This window comes from Theropithecus gelada, chromosome 14, assembly GCF_003255815.1.
Source record: "Theropithecus gelada isolate Dixy chromosome 14, Tgel_1.0, whole genome shotgun sequence".
NCBI lineage: Eukaryota > Metazoa > Chordata > Mammalia > Primates > Cercopithecidae > Theropithecus > Theropithecus gelada.
The window spans coordinates 114,369,248-114,391,966 of NC_037682.1; the positions used below are offsets into that span (position 1 = coordinate 114,369,248).

At 41.4% G+C, this 22,719-nt stretch overlaps 1 protein-coding gene and 1 non-coding gene across 2 annotated transcripts in view; both read left to right on the plus strand.

Annotated features, from left to right (window-relative positions):
• JHY (junctional cadherin complex regulator) overlaps window positions 1-22,719 on the plus strand; it is a 72,023-nt gene that overhangs the window by 31,255 nt on the left and 18,049 nt on the right. The window contains exons 5-6 of the mRNA XM_025357080.1: window positions 11,137-11,250; window positions 20,585-21,240. Of these exons, the coding sequence (XP_025212865.1) occupies window positions 11,137-11,250; window positions 20,585-21,240 (770 nt within the window). The remainder of the gene's footprint in view (window positions 1-11,136; window positions 11,251-20,584; window positions 21,241-22,719) is intronic.
• Window positions 13,419-13,558, plus strand: LOC112607542. The gene has a single exon (XR_003115865.1). It is a non-coding gene; the product is annotated as a U4 spliceosomal RNA (small nuclear RNA).

Genomic DNA, 22,719 nt, shown 5'->3' on the forward strand with positions numbered 1-22,719 from the left:
GACACCGTGTAACCTTCAAGATACAATTCAACCTCTCAGAGTGGTACGAAAGGCCCTTCCTGACCCAGCTCCTTCCTGCTCCTGTAGCCTCATCCTTCATCACTCCCTACTTGTGTCTCACGCCTGGCCATACTCCAGGAACTTGCAGCGCCCAGACCCAGCATTTCCTTTAGCCCCTTCTTTGTTCATGCTGATGGGCTACTCTTGCCGTGGCTTGTTTGCTTGGGAAAACCTTATTCTCCTTTTGAGATTCAGCTCATGTGTCTCTGCCTTTGTAAAGGCTCTTTGAAGATCCTCCTTCCACCACCTCCCTCATTCCTGAACATCTCCCTCAGAACCCATAACCCCGCAGTGCTCTGTCTTCATCATGTAAAGATGACTGCTTCTTAAGATCATGGGCTTGTTCATCTTTGAATTCCCAGATCCTGGTGTACAGCAAGCACGAGCTAAATATTTCAGGAAGAAATGTAAGTTTTAAATAGTTTTTCTTTGGTACAAAATTTCATTGTTTTCAAAATGAAAAAAGAAAAAAAAAAAGCAGAGGTGGGGATTAACAAGAACTTGTGCTGTTAAACACCAGAATTTGAAGTTAAAAGACCTGATTTGAGTCCCATTTGGAGCCATGGCAAATCACAAACTTATTGAGTCTTATTCTTCCTCAATAAAATTACAAATCTTTGCCTTATACCACAGACTCAGGAGTGTTGAGATAATCAAATGAGATATGCTATGTGAAAGCTTTTTATAATCTTACAGCCCTATATAAATATGTTATATTTATTATTGAATGTTTGGTTTAAATTTACAGTCAGTCTCCTCATGTGGAAGGTTACCACCTAAAGGATATATTGCTCTTTTTCATAGTTTTAAATTTAGTGAAACTTTTGGTTGTTTATAAGATTAAGCTTTACCTTTATTTAAGTTATGGTCATCTTTTTGTAATTATATTTTGTTAGAAACATAGAATTCTTTTCTTATAGGATTCTTCCAGGTTGGTGGTGTTTTGAGTCCCACCTATCCTATTATACTTATAAAAATTATTCTTCTGCAGAATAGGAACTCTATAGATGTTCATTGATTGATAAATTTTCTTATTTTGCCCTCTGCTATTACTACAAGAGCACTTACTTATGACCGCATAATTTCAATTGAACTTTATGATTTTTTTCAATACAAGCCATTTTTAAGGCCTCTTTCTTGTGTGCACTGTTCAGCACTTGGCTGCTTAAACTACCAATTTGTATGATCTATAGAGTGACACTTCATTAATTTGGCATTATTCAAGAGGGATACATAAGAAAAAAAATTTCCAGCCAGGTGCGGTGGCTCACGCCTATAATCCCAGCACTACAGGAGGCCGAGGCGGATGGATCATGAGGTCAGGAGATCGAGACCATCCTGGCTAAGCAGTGAAACCCCGTCTCTACTAAATATACAAAAAATTAGCCAGGCGTGGTGGTGGGCGCCTGTAGTCCCAGCTACTCGGGAGGCTGAGGCAGGAGAATGGCGTGAACCCAGGAGGCGGAGCTTGCAGTGAGCTGAGATCCGGCCACTGCACTCCAGCCTGGGCGACGGAGCGAGACTCCGTCTCAAAAGGAAAAAATAAAATAAAAAATCCACATAACTAAAGCACGCCCCTTTGAAAACCAGAAATTTAAGATAAATTTCTATCATTTTTATCATTTTTAAGGATAGTTTTCAAAATGTACCTAGCGTACCTGGTAATTCTATGCTTCCTTACACGGGTCATATTGCGCCGTTCTGTAGCAAAGTAAGAAGCTATGGCAATGTGATCGCTTCTTTGCCTCTTTGTTGAATGACCCAGACTGCTATGAGTCCGCAGTAATTTTCTGCTGCTGTCTGTATCTGCTCTTAAGGAGCTTATGGCCGAATTGGAAGCAGACATGCAAACAGTCAATGCCAAGTGAAAATTGCTGTGCTAGTATCAGATAAGGTCCCAAAGAACCTGGAAGAAAAGGTGCCTGACTGTCCAGGGAAGTCAGAGAGGGCTTCACACAAAAGGCAATCATGGAACTGATTCTTTAAAACGAAGAAGGGTATTGTTTTGTTTGTATTTTTGTTTGTGTTTCTTGAGACAGGGTCTCGCTGTGTCACCCAGGCTGAAGTGCAGTGGCACGATCTCGGCTCACTGTTGGCAACCTCTGCCTCCCGGGTTCAAGGGATTCTCCGGCCTCAGCCTCCCAAGTAGCTGGGATTACAGGTTCCTGCCACCACGCCTGGCTAATTTTTGTATTTTTAGTAGAGCCCGGGGTTTCACCATGTTGGCCTGGCTGGTCTTGAACTCTTGACCTCAAGTGATCCACCCACCTCAGCCTCCCAAAGTGCTGGGATTGCAGGCATGAGCCACAGCACCCAGCCCTAAAAAGTAGAAGTTAACAGGTGGAAGTGAGTAGTAAGGGCACTGCAGGCAAAGGGGGCAGGGTCAATGGCATGAAGTTGTGAAAGAACACTTTCAGTAGAAAGCTGTCAGTACAGAAGAAACCTCCATACTGCTGGTCAGGAACTGATAGTTTGTCAGTTAAATCAAAGATCTCATGGAGGTAAAAAGTAGAATGATAGTTACCAGAGGCTGGGAAGGGTCTGAGGGGTAGGGAAGATGAAGAGAGGTTGATGAATTGGTGCAAACATACAGTTAGATACAACAAATAAATTCTAATGTTCCGTAACAAAGTTAGGGTGACTGTAGTTAGTAAAAATGTGTTGTATATTTCAAAGTAGCGAGCAGAGAGCATTTGAGATGTTCCAGACACCAAGAAATGATAAATACTGGAGGTGATGAATACCCCAAATATCTTGTTCATTACACATTCTGTATATGTAACAAAATATCACATATACCCCATAAATATGTACAAACATTATATATTAATAAAATTTTGTTTTTAAATTGGTTAAAGCAGATATGAAAAATGATAACTATATACCATAATTACTTGAGTTTCACTTAAACTATATAAATATACACTGATTCACTAGTTGTTTTTTTTTTTTACCAAGGGGCCAAGGTCTTTTCTACCAGTGCAGATTCTACTAATTGGAGTGTCATTGTTTCTCTTGCATCAGTTTGAGAGCATCTATGATTTGCAGTTTTGATTTCTTGATAGCAGAGTACGAACTTAAAAAACCTTAAGAAACAATTTAAGAACATAATTTCTAGGGGTGTGTGGGGCGTTTTTTTGGTTTTTGAGATGTAGTCTCCCTCTGTCAACCAGGCTGGAGTGCAGTAGCACGATCTTGGCTCACTGCAGCCTCCACCTCCCGTGTTCAAGTAATTCTCATGCCTCAGCCACCGAGTAGCTGGGATTACAGGCACCTGCCACGATGCCCAGCTAATTTTTGTATTTTTAGTAGTGACAGGGTTTCGCCCAGCTGCTCTCAAACTCCTGGCCTCAAGTGGTGCTCCCACCTCAGCCTCCCAAAGAGCTGAGATTACAGGCGTGAGCTACTGCACCTGGCCATAATTGCTAGGTTTTTGTGGTGAATGTTTCCCCTAATTTTTTACAGTTCCCCCCGCCCACCCCCAACATGTTATTTTGCCATTTGCTTTTATTGGGTCATTCTAAATCATTTAACTAAGTTTTCATGAATATAACGCCTCTCTATTCATGCTCAGATTTCTTCAGATTATCTAATCTTTAAATAAATTTCATAATTTTAACAACAGGTACAGTAGGAATAAACAGGTTTGGGAACAAATGGAAAAGACTCTTGGTAAACATACAACTCAACAAGTGGAAGTAGAAGTACCAAGGTGTACCAGAGAGAGCCTAGCAGCCGTAAGCATTTAGCTATGGCCTCAGGATATCTTCAAGACTAGAAAATGTCACTTCATCCAGTGAGTTAGTTAAGGAGAAGGTGGATAGTGCCGTAGTTGTATGTGGCTAGATTGTGAGGATGAGAATATGGATATTTAGGTTAGAGAAATTGGCAGACGTCTTTCATGCAGGCCCTGTATGTCATTTTAAAGCAGAAGCTCTCATATTGTGTTCCTCGGACCAGGAGCATCAGCATCACCTGGGAACTTAATACAAGTGGAGATTTTTGGGCCCCATCCCAGACGTCCTGAGTCAGAAACTCTGGGGTGAGGTCCAGCAATCTGTGTTTTAACAAGCCTTCCAAGTGATTTTGATACAAGCTGAAATTTTAAAACCACTGTGCTAAAATGTTAGGCCTTTCCTCTCAGTCGTATGAATTCATTGAAGAATTTTAGTAATGGAGCAATTTCAGTGCAATGTGTGAGCTTTGTGAATTTTTTTTTTTTAATCTCTAATGTGTCCATTCAGAGGTCACCGTTACATATTCTTAGTTTGTTATGGAGAGTTCAGATTGCTGGATAATCAACCTTTCTCTAAGTTATATGAGATATTCCTAAAAATCTTTCACATTCTTGAAAAAGGCCATTATTCATTTAGCATGTATTTATTTATTTTATTTTACTTATTTACTTACTTTGGAGGCACAGTCTCGCTCAGTCACCCAGGTTGGAATGCAGTGGCGCCATCTCAGCTCACAGCAACCTCTGCCTCCTGGGTCCAAACGACTCTCATGCCTCTGTCTCCCAAGTAGCTGGGATTACAGGCATGAGCCACCTACACCCAGCTAAGTTTTGTATTTTTAGTAGAGACAAGGTTTTGCCATATTGGCCAGGCTGGTCTCAAACTCCTGGTTTCAAGTGATCTGCCTGCCTCAGCCTCCCAAAGTGCTGGGATTACAGGTGTGAGCCACTGCGTCCAGCCTAGCATATATTTATTGAGAGATGATTATGTGTCAGACATTGTCATAGGTGCTTGGGATACATCCCTTAACAAAAACAGACAAAAATCCCAGGCCTCCTGAGGTAGGAGATGGACAACAGACAACACAGATAAATTAGTGCATTGGTGCATGATAAGTTCTGTGTTTTAAGGAGGTAAAGACAGAAATAAAGCTGGGAAGAACTGCTGAGGATTGCTGAGGTGGTGGGAAATCACAACTTTAAATGGACTATGAGGCAGAGTCTCCCTGAGAAAGATACGGAGGAGGTGAGAGGGCCCGCCATGCGAATATTTGAAGAGGATTTCTGGAAGAGGGAGTAGCAAATGCAAATTTCAGCGACTGAAGCTGGGAACAAGGGAGAGTGGAATGGAAGATAAAGTTCTAGTTTCCACCTTATTTTGTCAACAGCTGGCTACCTGACTTTAAAATAAACCACACATCCTACCAGATAAACAAGTAGATTATATGTATTCTGATATAAATGCAAGTTCAGTGAGCAACCCAGATTGATCTTTTCATGCCGTTGTATTTATTGACTGTCTAGATGCCAGGCACATTCAGAGCATAGCACAGATGAGTAGTACCCCTAGAGCCACACAGCAAGACAGCCCTGCACATGGTCCCTCCTTTTTCCTGCCTTACTGGAATTTACAGTGTAGAGGGAGAAAAAAAAACAATGACCAGGGTGATACTTGTTACAAAAGGAAAGTACAGAGTACTAAAGCCATGAGCTCAGATGCAACTGTTGTAGCCACCTCTGGGGTGGCAGGGAAGGCTTTCTGGAAAAAGTTGTATTTCAGCCAAGGCTGAACAGTGGATGGGGTGGGTCAGAATAAGTGAAGTGGGCCGGGCACAGTGGGTCACACCTGTAATCCCAGTACTTTGGGAGGCTCGGGTGGTGGATCACTGGAGGTCAGGAGTTCAGGACCAGCGTGGCTAACATGATGAAACCCCGTCTCTACTAAAAATACAAAAATTAGCCAGGCATGGTGGTGCACGCCTGTAATCCCAGCTACTTGGGAGACTGAGGCAGGAGAATCACTTGAACCTGGGAGGCGGAGGTTGTAGTGAGTCAAGATTATGCCACTGCATTCCAGCCTGGGCAACAAAGAAAGACTCTGTCACACACACACACACACACAAAAGGGTAAGTGAAGTGAAGGGGCAAAGAAATTCCCTAAATAACTGAATTTCCAGGCAAAGAATGGCCTATGCAAAGACCCAGAGACAATAGTGCCCCTGGCACATCAGCAAAGCTGGAACGTACAGCAGGAAGAGAGCAGCGGGCCGCGGCTGAAGAAGTAGACAGGAACCCGAGGCCACCGGGCCTTATAAATCTTTGAAGACTGAGGGTAATGGAAAGCTATTGAAGGGTTTTTAAGTAGGCGACTGACCATTAGCTTGGGGCTTTTTAAAGTTCAAGTATCTGATGCTGAAAATGAATGTAGAAAAAAATATATTCAAAGGTTTCATGGCCAGGCATGGTGGCTCACGCCTGTAATCCCAGCACTTTGGGAGGCTGAGGTGGGCGGATCACCTGAGGTCAGGAGTTCAAGACCGGTCTGGCTAACATGGCAAAACCCCGTCTATACTAAAAATACGAGAAAAAAGAAAAAAGCGTTTCAGTGTCATCCAGTTCTCACTGAACATGTGCATGCTAAATACATCATGAGGCCATCTATAGGAATGGAGACTATGGCCAACAGCAGGGCCAAAATATTTCATGTCCTTTGCCTCTAAACAGGTGAATAATACAAACCTTTGGATAATTGAAACAGCTGTGCTAAATATCAGGGTTGCAGCCTCACAATGGCAGACTGGCAGACAATTTCTATCATTGTGTCTCCGCCTCTTTTGCTGGCTGTGTATAAACACAAGCGGCAGCAGTGCTGCCGTGAGCAGGTGTGAATCTCGACACACAGCAAGGTATATTAGAAATAGGGTAGAGAAATAAATACTTCAGCTCACTCCTTAGCCAAGTTAATCGAGAAATGCTCACTGAATCCAGTATTATGCCTGGAAGCAGGGAATTGAATAATAGGTGTTGGAATGATGGTAAGCTAACATTACTTAAAAAATCAACTCTATTTAATTCGGGTATGTGCTAGTTGTCAATACTATCAAAGAATGAGAGTAACAAAGAACCCAATAAATTAATGTGGGGCCCCCCACAACATCTGAACATAAGGTCAGTAGTAAAAACAATATAAAGGAAAAAAGGCAAAACCTCCAGTGATTGCAGAACTTAATGGTAACGTCCTTATTTAAACATGTTTCAGTGTGTCTTTACGCGGATTCGACTCACATACAGCTCTTGGTAAAGCATCAACTTTTTTTGTAGTGCTGTCTGATTCTGTAAGAACCTGATGAGTTTTTTTGAGCAAGAAGTAGCAGCCCAATCTAGTTCAGCTGTACTCAATCTGAGTTACTTTCCTACCTACAAACCCTCACTTCAAAGCAAGGAACATAATGTACAATTTTTTAATGGCTCTAGACCCAGGCACTCAGCCGCTCTGCTCTGCGCCTTACCTCAGTGTAAACACCTCATCAAGATTGCCTGCGCTTCAACAATAGCAGCCAAATGCAATTCGAGAACCACAAGCCTTTGAAGTCCTCCCTGCAAAGGCCGGTTTTCTAGTCTGGGATAATGACAAGCCATGATTGCTGTCTTTGTTGTATCTTTTCAGTAGAGAAGCAATTATAGGCCCCAATTTAACAGAATAGACATTACACAGCTTATGATGCTCAAAATGCAATTTCATTTGATCATTTTCTCGATTTGATTGGTATTAATAGAATGGTTCACAAAAAAAAAAAAAAATAGCTGGCAGAGGTTGTGTCCCATTCCACTTTGAAAGAGATAATGTAGAAGTATGCTTTACTTGCCCAGGGATCTCACTGGGGTGATTCAGCCGTTGTGTTCTACCAAAACAGCCTGTGGAGGGAAATATTGTATATCCTACATTTTCTGGAAGAGGAAGCGTGGGACACTAAATTTTTCATTTGTAAACTTTTCGCCAGTGCTATATAAGAGATTTCGCCAGTGCTATATAAGATCATTGTCAATCAAACAGTACCAACAGTAATAACCTGAATTAACTAAACTAAGTCCCCTTTATTTCTTAGACACTTACGAAAGTCAGGCAATCAGCATCCTCATGGCAGATCTATGAAAGAGTTCAACTTCCTTTTTTCCCAGGCTCCAGACGACAGTTTCTCTGAGTCATCCCCACTTCGAGGTTTGAAAAGGATGATTTCCTTGCCTGCTAAGTCAGCTTAGTTAGGTTTTTTACTCTTGACCTTCATTTCTCCTCCAAGATAGAGTTGATTTTTCTTTTAAATGAGTCGTGTTTCTGTTGAACATCATGGTCATATGAGATTGAAACCTGCTATAACATTGAGAAAAGTTGTGAAATCTAATACTTTTATAATGATCTAGTGTTTCATCTTGAACTAGCACTGTGAGAGGGACTGAGATAGAAATATGATAAATAGCTGGCTTTGGTGGCTCACACCTATAATCCCAGCACTTTGGGACTTTGGGAGGCAGACCGATCACTTGAGTCCATTAGTCTGAGACCAACCTGGGCAACATGGGGAAACCCTGTCTCTACTAAAAATACAAAAATTAGGTGGGCGTGGTGGCACATGCCTGTAGTCCAAGCAACTTGGAAGGCTGAGGCAGGAGAATCGCTTGAGCCCAGGAGGCAGAGGTTGTAAGCCAAGATCGTGCCACTGCACTCCAGCCTGGACCACAGAGCAAGATCTGGGAAAAAAAAAAAAAAAAAAAGAAAGAGAGAGAGAGAGAAAGAAGAGAAATAGCTCATTTATAGTTCTAAGCTTTTCATTTCAGCACAAGTTGAACTGTTTCATGATGTGAAGTTTTCCATTTGCCGTGTAGGTTAATCATTCAAAACCTGGTGATTACTTCCATTTGTAATCAGAATTCCGTGATCAAATAGTCTGTTTTTGTTTCGTGTTTTAGGAATGAAAATTCAAGCACAAAAATGTTAAAAAGTTTTTACTTTTTCCCACTTTCAGATTAACCTTAAGTATTCAAACGTTCACACTGTCTATCTGCCCTATCTCTCTCTATATATAAATACAGTAATTGTGATAGTTACTTTAGCAAAGTTAATAGAGATAGCTCGGGTAGAAGTAAGGTTACACCTGAAATAAAAGAAACAACATGTTGTGTTTTGTACAGGGAAGCCACATTGAGTGGTCAGGAATGAGGGTGTCCTCATTGTCAAATATTTACTTATCACTTAATATTTAACAAATATTTTACCTCTTTCTGTATTGAATACAAGTCTGAAGTCAAAGTAAACAGCAGACAGAAGATCTGAACACAAACAGGACAGGTCCCAAAACCCAAGTTCTTTCTAGTCATACACCTTGCTGCTTCTCCACTACACAGCCCGCCGGAGGAAATGTAACAAAACACTTGTAGAGTCCTAAATCTAAATTTTAAAACTAATTACATCAGTTCTGCGGCGAGAGACTTAACAGCATTTCTAGGCAGTGGAACAGAGAGTGGGCAGAGGAGGCTGACCTGAGGACTGCAGCACAGGGAAATGAGACAGTCGGTCCTCTAAATAAGAGCAGGCTCACAGGAGACCGGGGTCAGCTTCTACCCGCGCAGAACTGTTGTCTGAAGAAGGGGTTAGTCTGGTCTGTGTTATTCCAGAGGGCAGAGGCATAGAAACTACAGAGACATATATCTGTGCATATAAGGAAGAGCTTTCTGGCATTCAGGTTGCTCAGTTAGGGAGCAATATGTTCTTCATGCATGAAAGAGATTTCTTTTCTCCTCCTCAACCCATAGAAGATCTTTAAACATACTAATACTGACAAACAGGTAAGGTAAGTCTTGCCAGGAAATGGGGCATGAATTTAGGCAGACAGTGAGTAAACATCTACCAGGGATGGTGTGGATGTACTGGAAAACTGGATTATCTCCAGAATATTTTCCAGCATTAAGATTGCATAACTTTAAGTTTTCTTCCTGCAGTACATCCTGAGGGCTAGAATGCCGCATAGCACAGACACTAATTTCTTGATTTAAAACAGGTAACTAATGGAGGCAATGAAGGGCCCTTAAATAATTTAGGAACCTAAATCCTGTGTAGCTGCCTTCATTCATATTTCCCAAACCTGGAGGCAGATTAGACCCACCTGGGGAGCTTTATTTATTTATTTATTTATTTAGAGACGGAGGCTCATTCTGTCGCTCAGGCTGGAGTGCAGTGGCATGATCTCAACTCACAGCAACCCCCGCCTCCCAGGTTTAAGCAATTCTCTGCCTCAGCCTCCCGAGTAGCTGGGATTACAGGCACTGGCCCCCACGCCTGGCTAATTTTTGTGTTTTTAGTAGAGATGGAGATTTCACCATCTTGGCCAGGCTGGTCTTGAACTCCTGCCCTCGTGATCCACCTGCCTCAGCCTCCCAAAGTGCTTTGATTATAAACGTGAGCCACCGCGTCTGAACTTTAAAAAATTTTTAAAATAGTAGATAGGGAACTTATAAAATATATTGATGTCTGGGGCCACTCCCAGAGCTTATGCTTTAATGGGTTTGAGGTAGGATCAGGGGATTAGTATTTTTTTTTAATTTCCTCGGTTTTTCTAATATCTAACTAAAGTTGAGAACCACCAACTTTACGTTATTCAAATTCTCTGAGTACCAAAACTACTAATCGTGCAGGTCTAGGATATTTCTAATAAGCGAGTTAGCAACACTGTTGCATGTGCAGGCTCCGGAGAAAGACCACCCAGCTCTTCTACTTACTAGCTGTTGATCCTGGGCAAATTACTTAACCTCTCTGTACCTTTGTTTTCTCATTTGCAAAAAGGGAGTAATAACATATGCATACCTAATAAGGTGGTTGTGAGGATTACCTGAGAACATTGTGTGCTAAGGGCCTAGGACAGATGCTGGCACACCACGAGCATTCCATGTGTAAAAACATTGTTATTTCTGTTGTTGTCATCATCTCGGCGTGTCGTGTTATTTCATGGTGTTTCTATTGGCATGATCAAACGTTACTTGCTGCATCCAGTTCAGATAACTGTTCTAAAATTGGGTCTCCTGAGTATGTATTGAGCATGTAAAGTAAGTAATAGTTTGACCTTAAGGCACCAGTTTTCTCTTCATGTCTGCAAGATAAAACATTGTTTATTCCCATTTTCCTTGGGAACAATCAGGTCCCTGAGGACTGATGAGAGGAATCCTTGAAATTAACTGAAAATAAAACCTAGCCCAGCAGGATGGTTTTCTAGAGTGCACTGACTTGAGTCCCATGGCTCTAAGACTAAAATGAATCCAGTTAACATGCTGTATGTGTTTTACCTACCTAGATCTCCTACCCCGTCAGAGTAACAGACAAGACGTCTATTCAGAATGCCAAGGAAATTGAAAATGCTGCCATCGATCCTGAAGACAAATGGCATCAAAGAGCACAACAGCTAAAGGTTACCTGCTAGATTGCATTTTAAGTGTGTTTCAAGCAATACTGCTGAATATAAGTAATGATCGTGACTGAGTTCTTATCACTTAAGGGTTTATTTTTATGCTTGAGAATAATTACCCACTTTCCTATGGGTAAGACGGGCTTCTGTGCAGAGGAGCCATGGCCTGCTCAGCCAGCCAACCCTACCTGTTTTTCCAAGGGTTCTGTTTGCTGGAAGAAAATAATCATATCACACTTTCAACATACTCAGTTAGAATCCCACACAGAAGGAAGGCATGGAAAGACATGCAGGAAAAATCACAGTTCCAAAGAATTGTCCAATTCTGTGCTGCTCCCAAGTCTGATTCCTTTTGTAGTTGGCAGTTACTTATTATTCCTGGACAATGGGGACACTATTCCTGAAAACTGGATGGGAACTCCCAGAGCCTCACCAAACCCTCATTTTCAGAATATAAAAAACTTACCAACTGGTCATTTAGTGTGATGACATCCTTTTTGGCCATGGGTGTACTACTTTGAAATCATAACTGTGATTTCAGGAAGATTTTTCCGAAATTCTCCACACTGTTTTTCTAGAAGAAACAGAAAAAGGCCGGGCACAGTGGCTCACACCTGTAATCCCAGCACTTTGGGAGGCCAAGATGGGTGGATCACCTGAGGTCAGTCAGGAGTTCGAGAGCAGCTTGGCCAACATGGTGAAACCCTATCTCTACTAAAAATACAAAGATTAGGCTGGGCCCAGTTGCTCATGTCTGTAATCCTAGCACTTGAGGCCGAGGTGGGTGGCTCACAAGATCAGGAGTTTGAGACCAGCTTGGCCAATATGGTGAACCCCAACTCTACTAAAAATACAAAAATTAGCCGGGCATGGTGGCGGATGCCTGTAGTTCCAGCTACGCAGGAGGCTGAGGCAGGAGAATTGCTTGAACCTGGGAGGCGAAGGTTGCAGTGAGCCGAGGTCATGCCACTGCACTCCAGCCTGGGCGACAGAGCGAGACTCCATCTCAAAAAAAAAAAAAAAAAAAGAAAAAGAAAAAGGAAAAGAAAAAAGAAAAGAGGCCGGGCGCGGTGGCTCAAGCCTGTAATCCCAGCACTTTGGGAGGCCGAGACGGGTGGATCACGAGGTCAGGAGATCGAGACCATCCTGGCGAACACAGTGAAACCCCGTCTCTACTAAAAAATACAAAAAAAAAAACTAGCCGGGCGAGTTGGCGGGCGCCTGTGGTCCCAGCTACTCGGGAGGCTGAGGCAGGAGAATGGCGTAAGCCCGGGAGGCGGAGCTTGCAGTGAGCCGAGATCGCGCCACTGCACTCCAGCCTGGGCGACAGAGCGAGACTCCGTCTCAAAAAAAAAAGAAAAAAGAAAAGAAACAGAAAAAGCACTAGAAGCTCAGGTTTTTCTTGACCCATGTATGTGGAGCCTCCCTTGGACCGGGTTTTATCCCTGCCTAAGAAGAGATGAGTCCTTTGAAATTGCTGAACCTATAGAGCCTGTTGACATCAGTTAAAACTATGTACAGTGATAAACATAGCAAAAAAAATAATAATAATAAGTTTTATCCCAGCTTCAGAGAGGTTAGAAAGAAGGGACAGCCCGAATCATCTCTTTTCCTCCCCAGTGACCTCCAGGCCACTCTTAAGAGTTGCAAAAAAAGAAAGAAAAAGTCATTCACCCAGAGCTTCCTGAAAGTTGATGCCAGTGAGGCCACACCTAGAAGTTAAGAGGATGGGGAATGAAATGTCTCATGACTGTGGGATGTGGAGGACAGGATCCACTACCAGACCTTATAGAGAGCCGGGGGAGCTTGGTCAACAGGAACCGGGGACAAAGGAAGTACCTTAAGGTTTGCCATGCATTATAGGTAATGGGCTGGGTCACAAGAGATGAATTTCTGGGCCTCGACCTGCTGTTTACTTGATGCATGACTGGGCAAATCTCAACTTTTTCAAAGCCTTAAGTTTCTTCTTTATTAAATGAAGGATTAGCCTAAATGACCTTTAAGGTCTATCACAGCTGCAAAATGCTAGAATTCTATGACCATGTATGTCTAGTTATTTAAATTATTATAGAAAATACATTTGAAGCATGTAAGATTATTGCAACCTGTAGCTTTCATAATTGTCACTGAGGAAAACCATAGGATTATCAGCTAATGATAAAAGGTAAAAAAACTTTGCCCAGTGGTAATATCATAACCAGTGAGATTTATACAAGTTGCGATTATTGCTAACTGAAAACTTTTCCTAATATCCGCCATGATGACTTGAAATACAGTCAGCATTGGCAATTTTGGATAGTCTCTATGGAGACCGAAAAAAAATAATAATCAAGTAAAATCACAGTGCTTGATTGATGTCATGACCTTTGACAGAGGCAGTAAAACTTTTGTACGGAAGAAAATCAGAAGAAAACCAAAAGAATGCTTTTTATTCTTTGCGTATACTGTAATTAATGTGCTTATAACCCATTCCTGAATGAAGACATGGAGCAAAACATCTAAAAAGTGTTAGACCTAAAATGACAATAACAATGAATGGCCTAAGGGATGTTTCCTATTCTTTAGGTGGAAAGGATTTGTGGACTGCCCACTGCATGCTACACACCGGCCCAGCACTCTGGGACACAGACACTTCAGGCTGCCTTTCTTTTTCCTCTTCAACTACCCAAATCCAGTGCCTTCTTTTCAGTGCCTCCTCAAGGGCCACCTCTGCATGGAGATTTCCAGCCTCTCCCACCCTGCTCCTCTGCCTTCAGCTCCTGCTGTGTCTATAGTCTGGACCACTGGCTCAGGGCCTGCCATATTTGGCCGTGTCTCATTAGCTGCTATCTTTGTTTCTTTCTTTCTTTTTTTTTTTTTTTTTGAGATGGAGTTTCGCTCTCGTTGCCCAGGCTGGAGTGCAGTAGTAGGATCTACGCTCACGGCAGCCTCCACCTCCCGGGTTCAAGCAATTCTCCTGTCTCAGCCTCCTGAGTTACAGGTGTAACCTGATTACAGGTGTCCACCACCACTCCCAGCTAATTTTTGAATTTTTAGTAGAGACGGGGTTTCTCCATGTTGGCCAGGCTGGTCTTGAACTCCTGACCTCAGGTGATCCATCTGCCTGGACCTCCCAAAGTACTGGGATTACAGGCCTGAGCCACCGCACCTGTGTTTCTTTTGTACCCACTACACTATGAGATCTTTAAAGGTACTGATTGTATTTTTCTCTACATCCCCTACCACAATGCTTTGCCCAAGGCTGATGCTCAATAAATATTTACTGACTGATTAAAGATTCATTTAAAGATCATGGACCAGGCACAGTGGCTCATGCCTATAATCCTATTGCTTTTTCGGAGGCCAAGGAGGAGGATTGCTAGAGGCCAGGAATTCGATGTTACAGGTGCCACTGTACTCCAGCCTGGGCAATAGAGCAAGACCCTGTCTCTACAAAATACAAAATGCAAAATACAGAAAAAAAGATTATTTAGTATATCTCCAAGGGAAAATGGGCCTCATTTGAAATTTTTTTCTTGAAAAATGACTTTCAAAGTTTCATAAGCCTACCCTAACAGCAATAACCCTCACTAATGTGAAATATCTTTATGCAAAATCAAAATATTTAACACAACAAATATTTATTGACTATCTACTGTATTCCAGGCACTGTGGATTAGGTGCCTGGCCCAAAAGATATGAAAACAAAAAAACAAAAAAACCAAAAAAAACAAGCAAACAACAACAAAAATTCTTTAAAACAATAAATAAAACTTGAAGAAAGTTTGTTTTTTTGTTTGTTTTTGAGACGGAGTTTCGCTCTTCTTGCCCAGGCTGGAGTGTAATGGCACGATCTCAGCTCACTACAACCTCTGCCTCCCAGGTTCAAGCAATTCTCCTGCCTCAGCCTCCCAAGTAGCTGGGATTACAGGCATGCGCCACCATGCCCGGCTAATTTTGTATTTTCAGTAGAGACGGGGTTTCTTCACGTTGGTCAGGCTGGTCTCGAACTCCTGACCTCAGGTGATCTGCCCACCTTGGCCTCCCAAAGTGCTGGGATTACAGGCATAAGCCTCTGTGCCCAGCCAAGGTTATCTTTTTTTAAAGCAGTACCTCCCCTCTAGGAGTTCAATACTTTAGTGGGAATACGGTTATGAAATCATTATAATGCAGTAATATGGACGTGGGTACAAAATGCAGTGGAACTAAAAGAGCACCTAATTCTGCCCTAAGAAGACAGAGAAATACGCCCCATAGGAGTCAGTATCTCCACTCCCCCTAGAAGGACAAATGCGGGCAAAGGTGTGAAAGTGGGAAGAGGAACAAGGAACCATGACAGCCCTGGCTGCTGTTTCTGTGGTCTAGGGAGGGAAAAGTTGACATAGTTGGTAAGGGCTGCTGTCTGCCTCACGCATCCCAGGACTCAGACTGAAGAAGACATTGTTCACAGTCTAAGCAGGTACGCAGCAGTGAGGTGCCGTGCAAGGGGCATTACACATACAACTCATATATAAGGAAGGCTCCATGGCTTGAAAAAGCTAAATACCAAAAATGCAAACAATAATAATTACATATCTGTATATAGATGTATATTTGTGTGTTTATGTGTGGAGTGACAGAGAAAACAATGAAATGTGACCAAATGTTTAAAATTGTTCAATCTGGATAAGAATCTTTTAGAGTTATCTGTACTAGCAATTTTTCTGTAAGTTTGAAATAACTTGAAAATGAAAAGTTCAAGAAAAAAGTGCCCACAGGATTTGGTGACTAAAAGTTTATTGGTGTCCTGAACAGAGCAGTTTCAGCGGGATGGGGAGAAGGAACGCTCTATGGCAGGGGACAGAGGTCAGCATGAGAGATAGGGAGCAGAGACCAGTGCAGTCTACACCATCAAGATGCCCAGCTGTGAACTGAGAAAGAGATAGATTATTCTTTGCTTTTGTTTTTTGAGACAGGATCTTGCTCTGTCACCCAGGCTGGAGTACAGTATCGTGACTTTGGCTCACTGCAACCTCTGCCTCCCCAGTTCAAGCGAGTCTCCTGCCCCAGTCTCTTGAGTAGCTGGGATTACAGATGCACGCCACCATGCCCGGCTAATTCTTGTATTTTTAGTAGAGATGGGGTTTCACCATGTTTGTCAAGCTGGTCTCAACTCCTGACCTCAAGTGATTCACCCGCCTTGACCTCCCAAAGTGCTGGGAGTACAGGTGTGAGCCACTGTGCCCGGCCAAGAAAGAGATAGGATTTAACCAGAGAATGGCATCAAGTGAATGTTTCTTTCCTTCTTTTCATAGGAGAGACTTAAATACATTTACGTACTAGAAAGAACGAGAAACCAGAGAGAGGGCGAGGAAAGAGAGAAGATATGCCTGAGACCATTTCAGCCTATGTATTTTTACTTTTAAAATACTGAGAATGATGGTCATGATCATATTCTATGTAAGAGTCTTATCCACGCCTAGAGTCTTCACTTGAAGCCAAGTCATCATCATAATCTATTTAAGAGTCTTGGCCGGGCGTGGTGGCTCATGCCTGTAATCCCAGCACTTTGGGAGGCTGAGGCGGGCGGATCACGAGGTCAGGAGATCGAGACCCATCCTGGCTAACACAGTGAAACCCCGTCTCTACTAAAAATACAAAAAAATAGAAAAAAAATAGAAAAAAAAGAGGCTTATCCATGGCTAGAGCCTTCACTTGAAGCCAAGTAATCTCTCTTCATTTAACCTTGACACATAGGCCTTAGCGTCCTGAATTGCTTTGCGCTTGCCTGTGAATCTTCACGGGTTTTCCGAATCCTGCTCAGGTTGTGTGCCCAGACTGAATGCAGTATGTATAAGGCTCAGGACTCTTGCTGGGCAATTTGACGGGCACATTCCCACTGGTTAAGATCTTAACCAGGTATCTTAGTCTGTTTGTGCTGCTATAACAAAATACCATAGATCAGGTGGCTTGTAAACAACAGAGATTAATTTTTTTCACAGTTTTGGAAGCTGGAAGTTCAAGGGCAGGACACTGGCAGTTTCCATGTCTGGTGAGGATCTGCTTCCTGGTTCATTGGTGCCGCCTTCTCACTGTGTCCTCACACTATGGAAGGGGTGAATGAGCTTCCTTGAGCCTATTTTATAAGGACATCAATCCCATGCAGGAGGGCTCTGCCCTCCTGACCTAGTCACCTCGAAAAGGCCCTACCTTAAAATAGCATTACTTTGGGGGTTAGGATTTAACGTCCGAGTTTAGGGAGGACACAAACGTTCAAACCATGGCACCAGGCAAGAAACATGTCAGTAGGAAAAAATAAGAGGTTCCCCAATTAAGTAATGTTTCAAAAGGATAAATAGGATGTTTCCTTTCTTACCCCGCTAAAATAACTCTTAGCTTTCCAGGCAAAGAAAAGATAATGATCGTATTAAAGATATGTGGGATCTTTTACTAATTAATATGAAAGCCCTTGTAATCAAATCCTGATTAACCTTTCCAAAAAGCTGTTAATTTGGTTTTGCCTCCAACACTATCAATAGATCTATGCTTCTTCTATTCATCTGAACACAGAGTTCTTCCTTACCCACAGAGAAAATTAGAGCCAATTAATATTTTTGCTTGAGATTCTCTTAATATTATCAGATGGAATTTGTATCTCAGGCTTAAAGTACTCATGTTTTATTGTTCATAAACACAGCAGAAAAGCGGAACACAATAGAAATTTCTCCACTTTAGAGCTGATCTCGGAGCCCAGGCACAACTCGCGGGACCCCGTGGTTGAGTCAGGTTAACTAAGAGCAGGAGTGGCTTTTGTGTTGAAGCAGATGAACTTTTTGGTTGCGATCAGAGCAGACATTGTCCCGTCTGCTTAGGACATGTGAAAGGAAAAGTCGTAAAAAAGAAACAACCAGGTGCTGCCTTTCACAGGGTTGGGGACAAAGTTCTCTTGGGTGGCACAGTATGAATGAGCATTACTTAATAACTGAGGATGAGCCCTACTAAGAAATGATCATCCCAGCATTAGGCATCAGGATTCTCCCATGCTAACGCTCCATGTGTGACGCAAAAACCTACTGCCATTAAGCAGTTATTCTAAGTGCATGGAGTATGTACTGATTGCGAGTGTTGGTAACAAAAGAACCCCAGTGAGAGCAGGATGGAATAGAGGATTTCAGTGCTGATGGAGATTAAATCGTCTGAGAATGGCTTTGTATATTAACTTCAGGGAACTCAGGTCTTGCCACCTAAAGAGTGACACCTGATGCCCCAATTGTAGGGTAATAAATCTTTAGTAAACCACAGATCTCAAGTAGGCTGCTTGGAAGGTGAGAAAAATCGTATCAAGCCCATAAATGGCTTCCTTTCTGGGGACTGAAATGCCATCTCTGGGCACTTATATTTATGTGAATAGAAGATTTGACACTTGAGACAATTGGAGTTTCATAAAATGATGAGTCCTTGGCCTTGTTGTTGTCAAAGCGCCCTGTGAAGTGTACTATTGTGATCTGAATTGTCAGCAGCAAAGGTAATAACGTGATTAGGATCAAGTGGTAACCCAGGATTTCAGATCTAGTACCCAAGAAATTTCTGAGAAGTAAGTATTTTCTTTTTTGGTGAAAATTAAGAGAGAAAAGTAGGGAAAGTACATTTAGATGGCAGCATCCTGGTTACTTCTCTAGTGAGTTAAAGGCTGAACAAATATTGAAAAGAATGACATTATCAGCATCAATTAATATTTTTAGGTCACAGTCAAGGGGGACATTTTTGACCTTCACGAGCAGTGCTGCCAGTCATAAAAAGAGCTGCTATGTTCCATGACCACACCTATGACTTTGTAAAATAGCAATTATTTTCTGGATCCATTACAAGAAAGGATTTTCTTGGCGCTATGTATTTGCAGAGCCTTCCTGCCCACATTTCCCCAAGCAGCTCAATTTACTGCATGAAAGGAATACCTGGAATTTACCTGGAATACAGAAAATAAGTTTTCCCTTTTTTTGGAGCACCACAAGTAAAAATTTAAAGTATGTAGGAGCTAATCAGAGCCTGGCCAATCCCCTAGAAAGCTCAAATTCTCAAAAGAACAGCTTCTAAATTTCACATTAGAAGCGTTATTTCTTAAAAATGTGATATAATAAGTAACATTGTATATTGCTGTTTTAAATTTAACAATCAACATTATCATTATAACGTGATTTCACTAGAAATAGAACACTGCTTAACATTATACAGGAATAGGATGAGTCTTAGTGGTTGTATCAGAATGTATCAGAAACGAGAAATCAAAGCTGAACTCTTATCACAGTAATTTGATCATTCTTTCTAGCAAGCTAAAATAATCATTCATCCAACTGCTGCATTTTTCAGTTAATGTTTTATAGATATAAGCTAAAGAGATTTTTAAAATATATGTGTTCAGAAAGGAAGAAATATATTGCAGTTATATAACACACTGATGCATATGGTCATCCTATTGTTTTCAATAAGCATGTAATCATTCTTTGCAAAGGTCTCTTAACTCAGCCAGTTTTTCACAAAGTAATGAGTGCTTTATTCCTTGGAAAATATTTCTAAATGGCAATAGCACAATGTAGTTACATAGTGTATCTATTATACCAGGAGTACATTTTGTTGTTAGGAGACTTTGAAAAGCATAAAGACTGTTCTGAAATTGAAATATTTCCCCCAGATGTTTGATTGCCTAAGCGCAGGCTATATTAAGGAACAGAAGCAAAACAACCCTTGTGGTTTCACAGATGTCCTATCACAGCACAGACTCTTTTATAATCCTCTGAATAAAATCTAATTTGTTTCATCTGGTGAAGAGGTCATTTCTAGCTTCTGACCAGCATGAGTAAAAAGATCTGATCATCTGAATTGTATTTAATATTAGATTTGTACTTTGTTTATAAAGCAAATTATTAGTGTTTTCTGGTTAAGATTTTTAAAAATATTCATGTTACTTAAAATAAGCTTATATATTGTGACGTAGATTCGCGTTTGTACTTTCTCCATATCTCTTGAAGTAAAGCTTCCCCACCCCATCCCCCAAGTTGGCGACACTTTTAAGTCAAAGACTTAACTTTTAAAACTTAAACTTTTAAGCCAAAGACTTGTCCTTAATATAAAGCCCATTCTAAGCTTTCTATTTCTTTCTAGGCTTATAATCCTAAATTTCCAGGAGGAATCACTCAGTTATTAACTCTCCACTGCCCTGAAATTAGGAAAAAAAAACACACACAAAAAAACCTCTACTTTTTGTGTATCTGCTTTCAGTTCTATAGTCAGCTTCCCAGTCCCCAATTTGGAAAACACTGATTTAAAATTTGTGAAGAGTGCCAGTCTTCTAATTTTACATTAACCAAAAATCTCTCTCTAGAATTACCAGGAACAATGGTCTCAATATGAGAGTACAAAATCAAGCAGTGTACCAAGAGGGCAGCCTTCTGAAACGGTGAATGACCATCAGCCTTCCAGAAGACCAGCCAAGCCCAAGATTCGAAAACAGCATAAACACCAAAATGGCCTGAAGTCTTTCACAGCGGAAGAGGTGACTGCCAGTCTGGAGAACCAGAATAACCCTCCCAGGCAGCAACAGAACCAAAATCAGCCTCTTGATACTTCACCAAAGCCTGAATCGATTGTGATTATGCACGCCTCTAACAATGATGCACAAGCTTCAAGGGCACTTAGGGGCCAGAATCTCAAAGAAACCTCCAATACATTTGCTCCACCAAAACAGGCTTTTGACAAGGTCTTATATAAAAACTCTACTGGATATGACTCTGGACTGAATGTTAATAAAGAAAGAGGACACAAAGACCAAGAAGAGAAAAGATTTTCATACCAGCAGCTACACACCCTTTCTGACATGGATTTGAACAACCTTAATGAACTCTCTAAGAGACACGTGCTCCTGAGCCAGAAAGGCTCTCAGTTGGTGTATCACAGAAATGTTCATGGATCAACTGAAAATAAGAAACAACCCAAACAGCCTTACACAGAGACAAAATACAGGAACCTAGAAATGTTATGGTAAGAATTCCCTTTTCTCAAGTGGTTTTCTAGAGGAGAAAGGAGAGACTGCTACAGAAAGACTGGAGAGGGAGAAGGGCAAGGGGAATCCATAAGGATGGCTAGGTGAGAAGAAGAGTTCACCTAACAACTTCCTTAGCTCTGATTCCTGCCTCAAAGAGTCCACTTTTTTTTTTTTTTTTTCCAGACAGAGTCTTGCTCTGTTGCCCAGGCCGGAGTGCAGTGGTGTGATCTTGGCTCATCGCAACCTCCGCCTCCCGGGTTCAAGCAACTCTTCTGCCTCAGCCTCCCAAGTAGCTGGGATTACAGGTGTTCACCACCATAGTGGGCTAATTTTTGTATTTTTAGTAGAGACGGGGTTTCACCATGTTGGCCAGGCTGGTCTCGAACACCTGACCTCAAGTGATCCACCCGCGTTGGCCTCCCAAAGTGCTGAGATTACAGGTGTGAGCCACAGCGCCCAGCCAAGAGTCTACTTTTGATGGATTTCTTTTCCTCTTCCCTGTCTCCTCTATTTTTCCCCTGTAGTTAAACTAGAAGTTGGAGGGAGACAAGGACAGAGGGACCCAGTCAAAAAACATCAGTGCTTTTTTGAGGGCTGCAAGTAATGTTTGGAGGAAACAAATGATCTCCAACATTATCTTGGCCTATCCTGAGAAAATAATCTAAAATACAGAAAAATATGCACATACAAAAAATATCATCATTTATAGAAATGACCTAAAAATCCAACAATAGGGAATGTTTAGGTAAATTATGATATTTAGTATCATGGAACCACTAAAAAATATGGTTATGAGGAAATGCTTCTATAGGAAGAAAATAGTAAGGTACAAAATTACACCTTGGGTTGAATGACACTGGTGGAAAAAAAATTACATCTAGGGAGTATGAGCTCTACTGTGTGAGCTCTACTGTGTTCCAATATGCACAGAAGAAGAAAAATTCACCAAAACATCAATAGTAGTTATCTCTAGCAAGAGAGATTGGGATTTTAAAAATTTATTCTTTATATTTTCAGAACAGTTCAAGTTCCCGACAATGTAGATGTATAACTTCTATAAACAGGAGAATAAAAGTTATTTTAAAAATTACTTCAGGCACCATTTCTTGGTGTACTTCAATCAAACATCGTTTCTACATCCCTAACATGCTGAATATAATGCTACAGTGCTCAATGCTATACAAGATACAAAGAAGTATGGTGTGTGAGGCACCTTCAGGGAACTTACTTTCAAAGTAGGGAGACAATTACTCCCTTGTGAGTTGATCAAAGAACATTTAAGTGCTACACTTGGTGGTATGGAATGTAGATTCAATAAGACTTAAAGTTAGCTTCCTAGAAGAGATCATGATAAATAGCAGGCATCTTTGTCTTTTTTTCCCTGATTTTAGAAAGATTGTTTCTAACACTTATACCATTAAAAATAATATTTAGTTTTTGGTAGATAGATAGATGATAGATAGGAAATTTCCTCC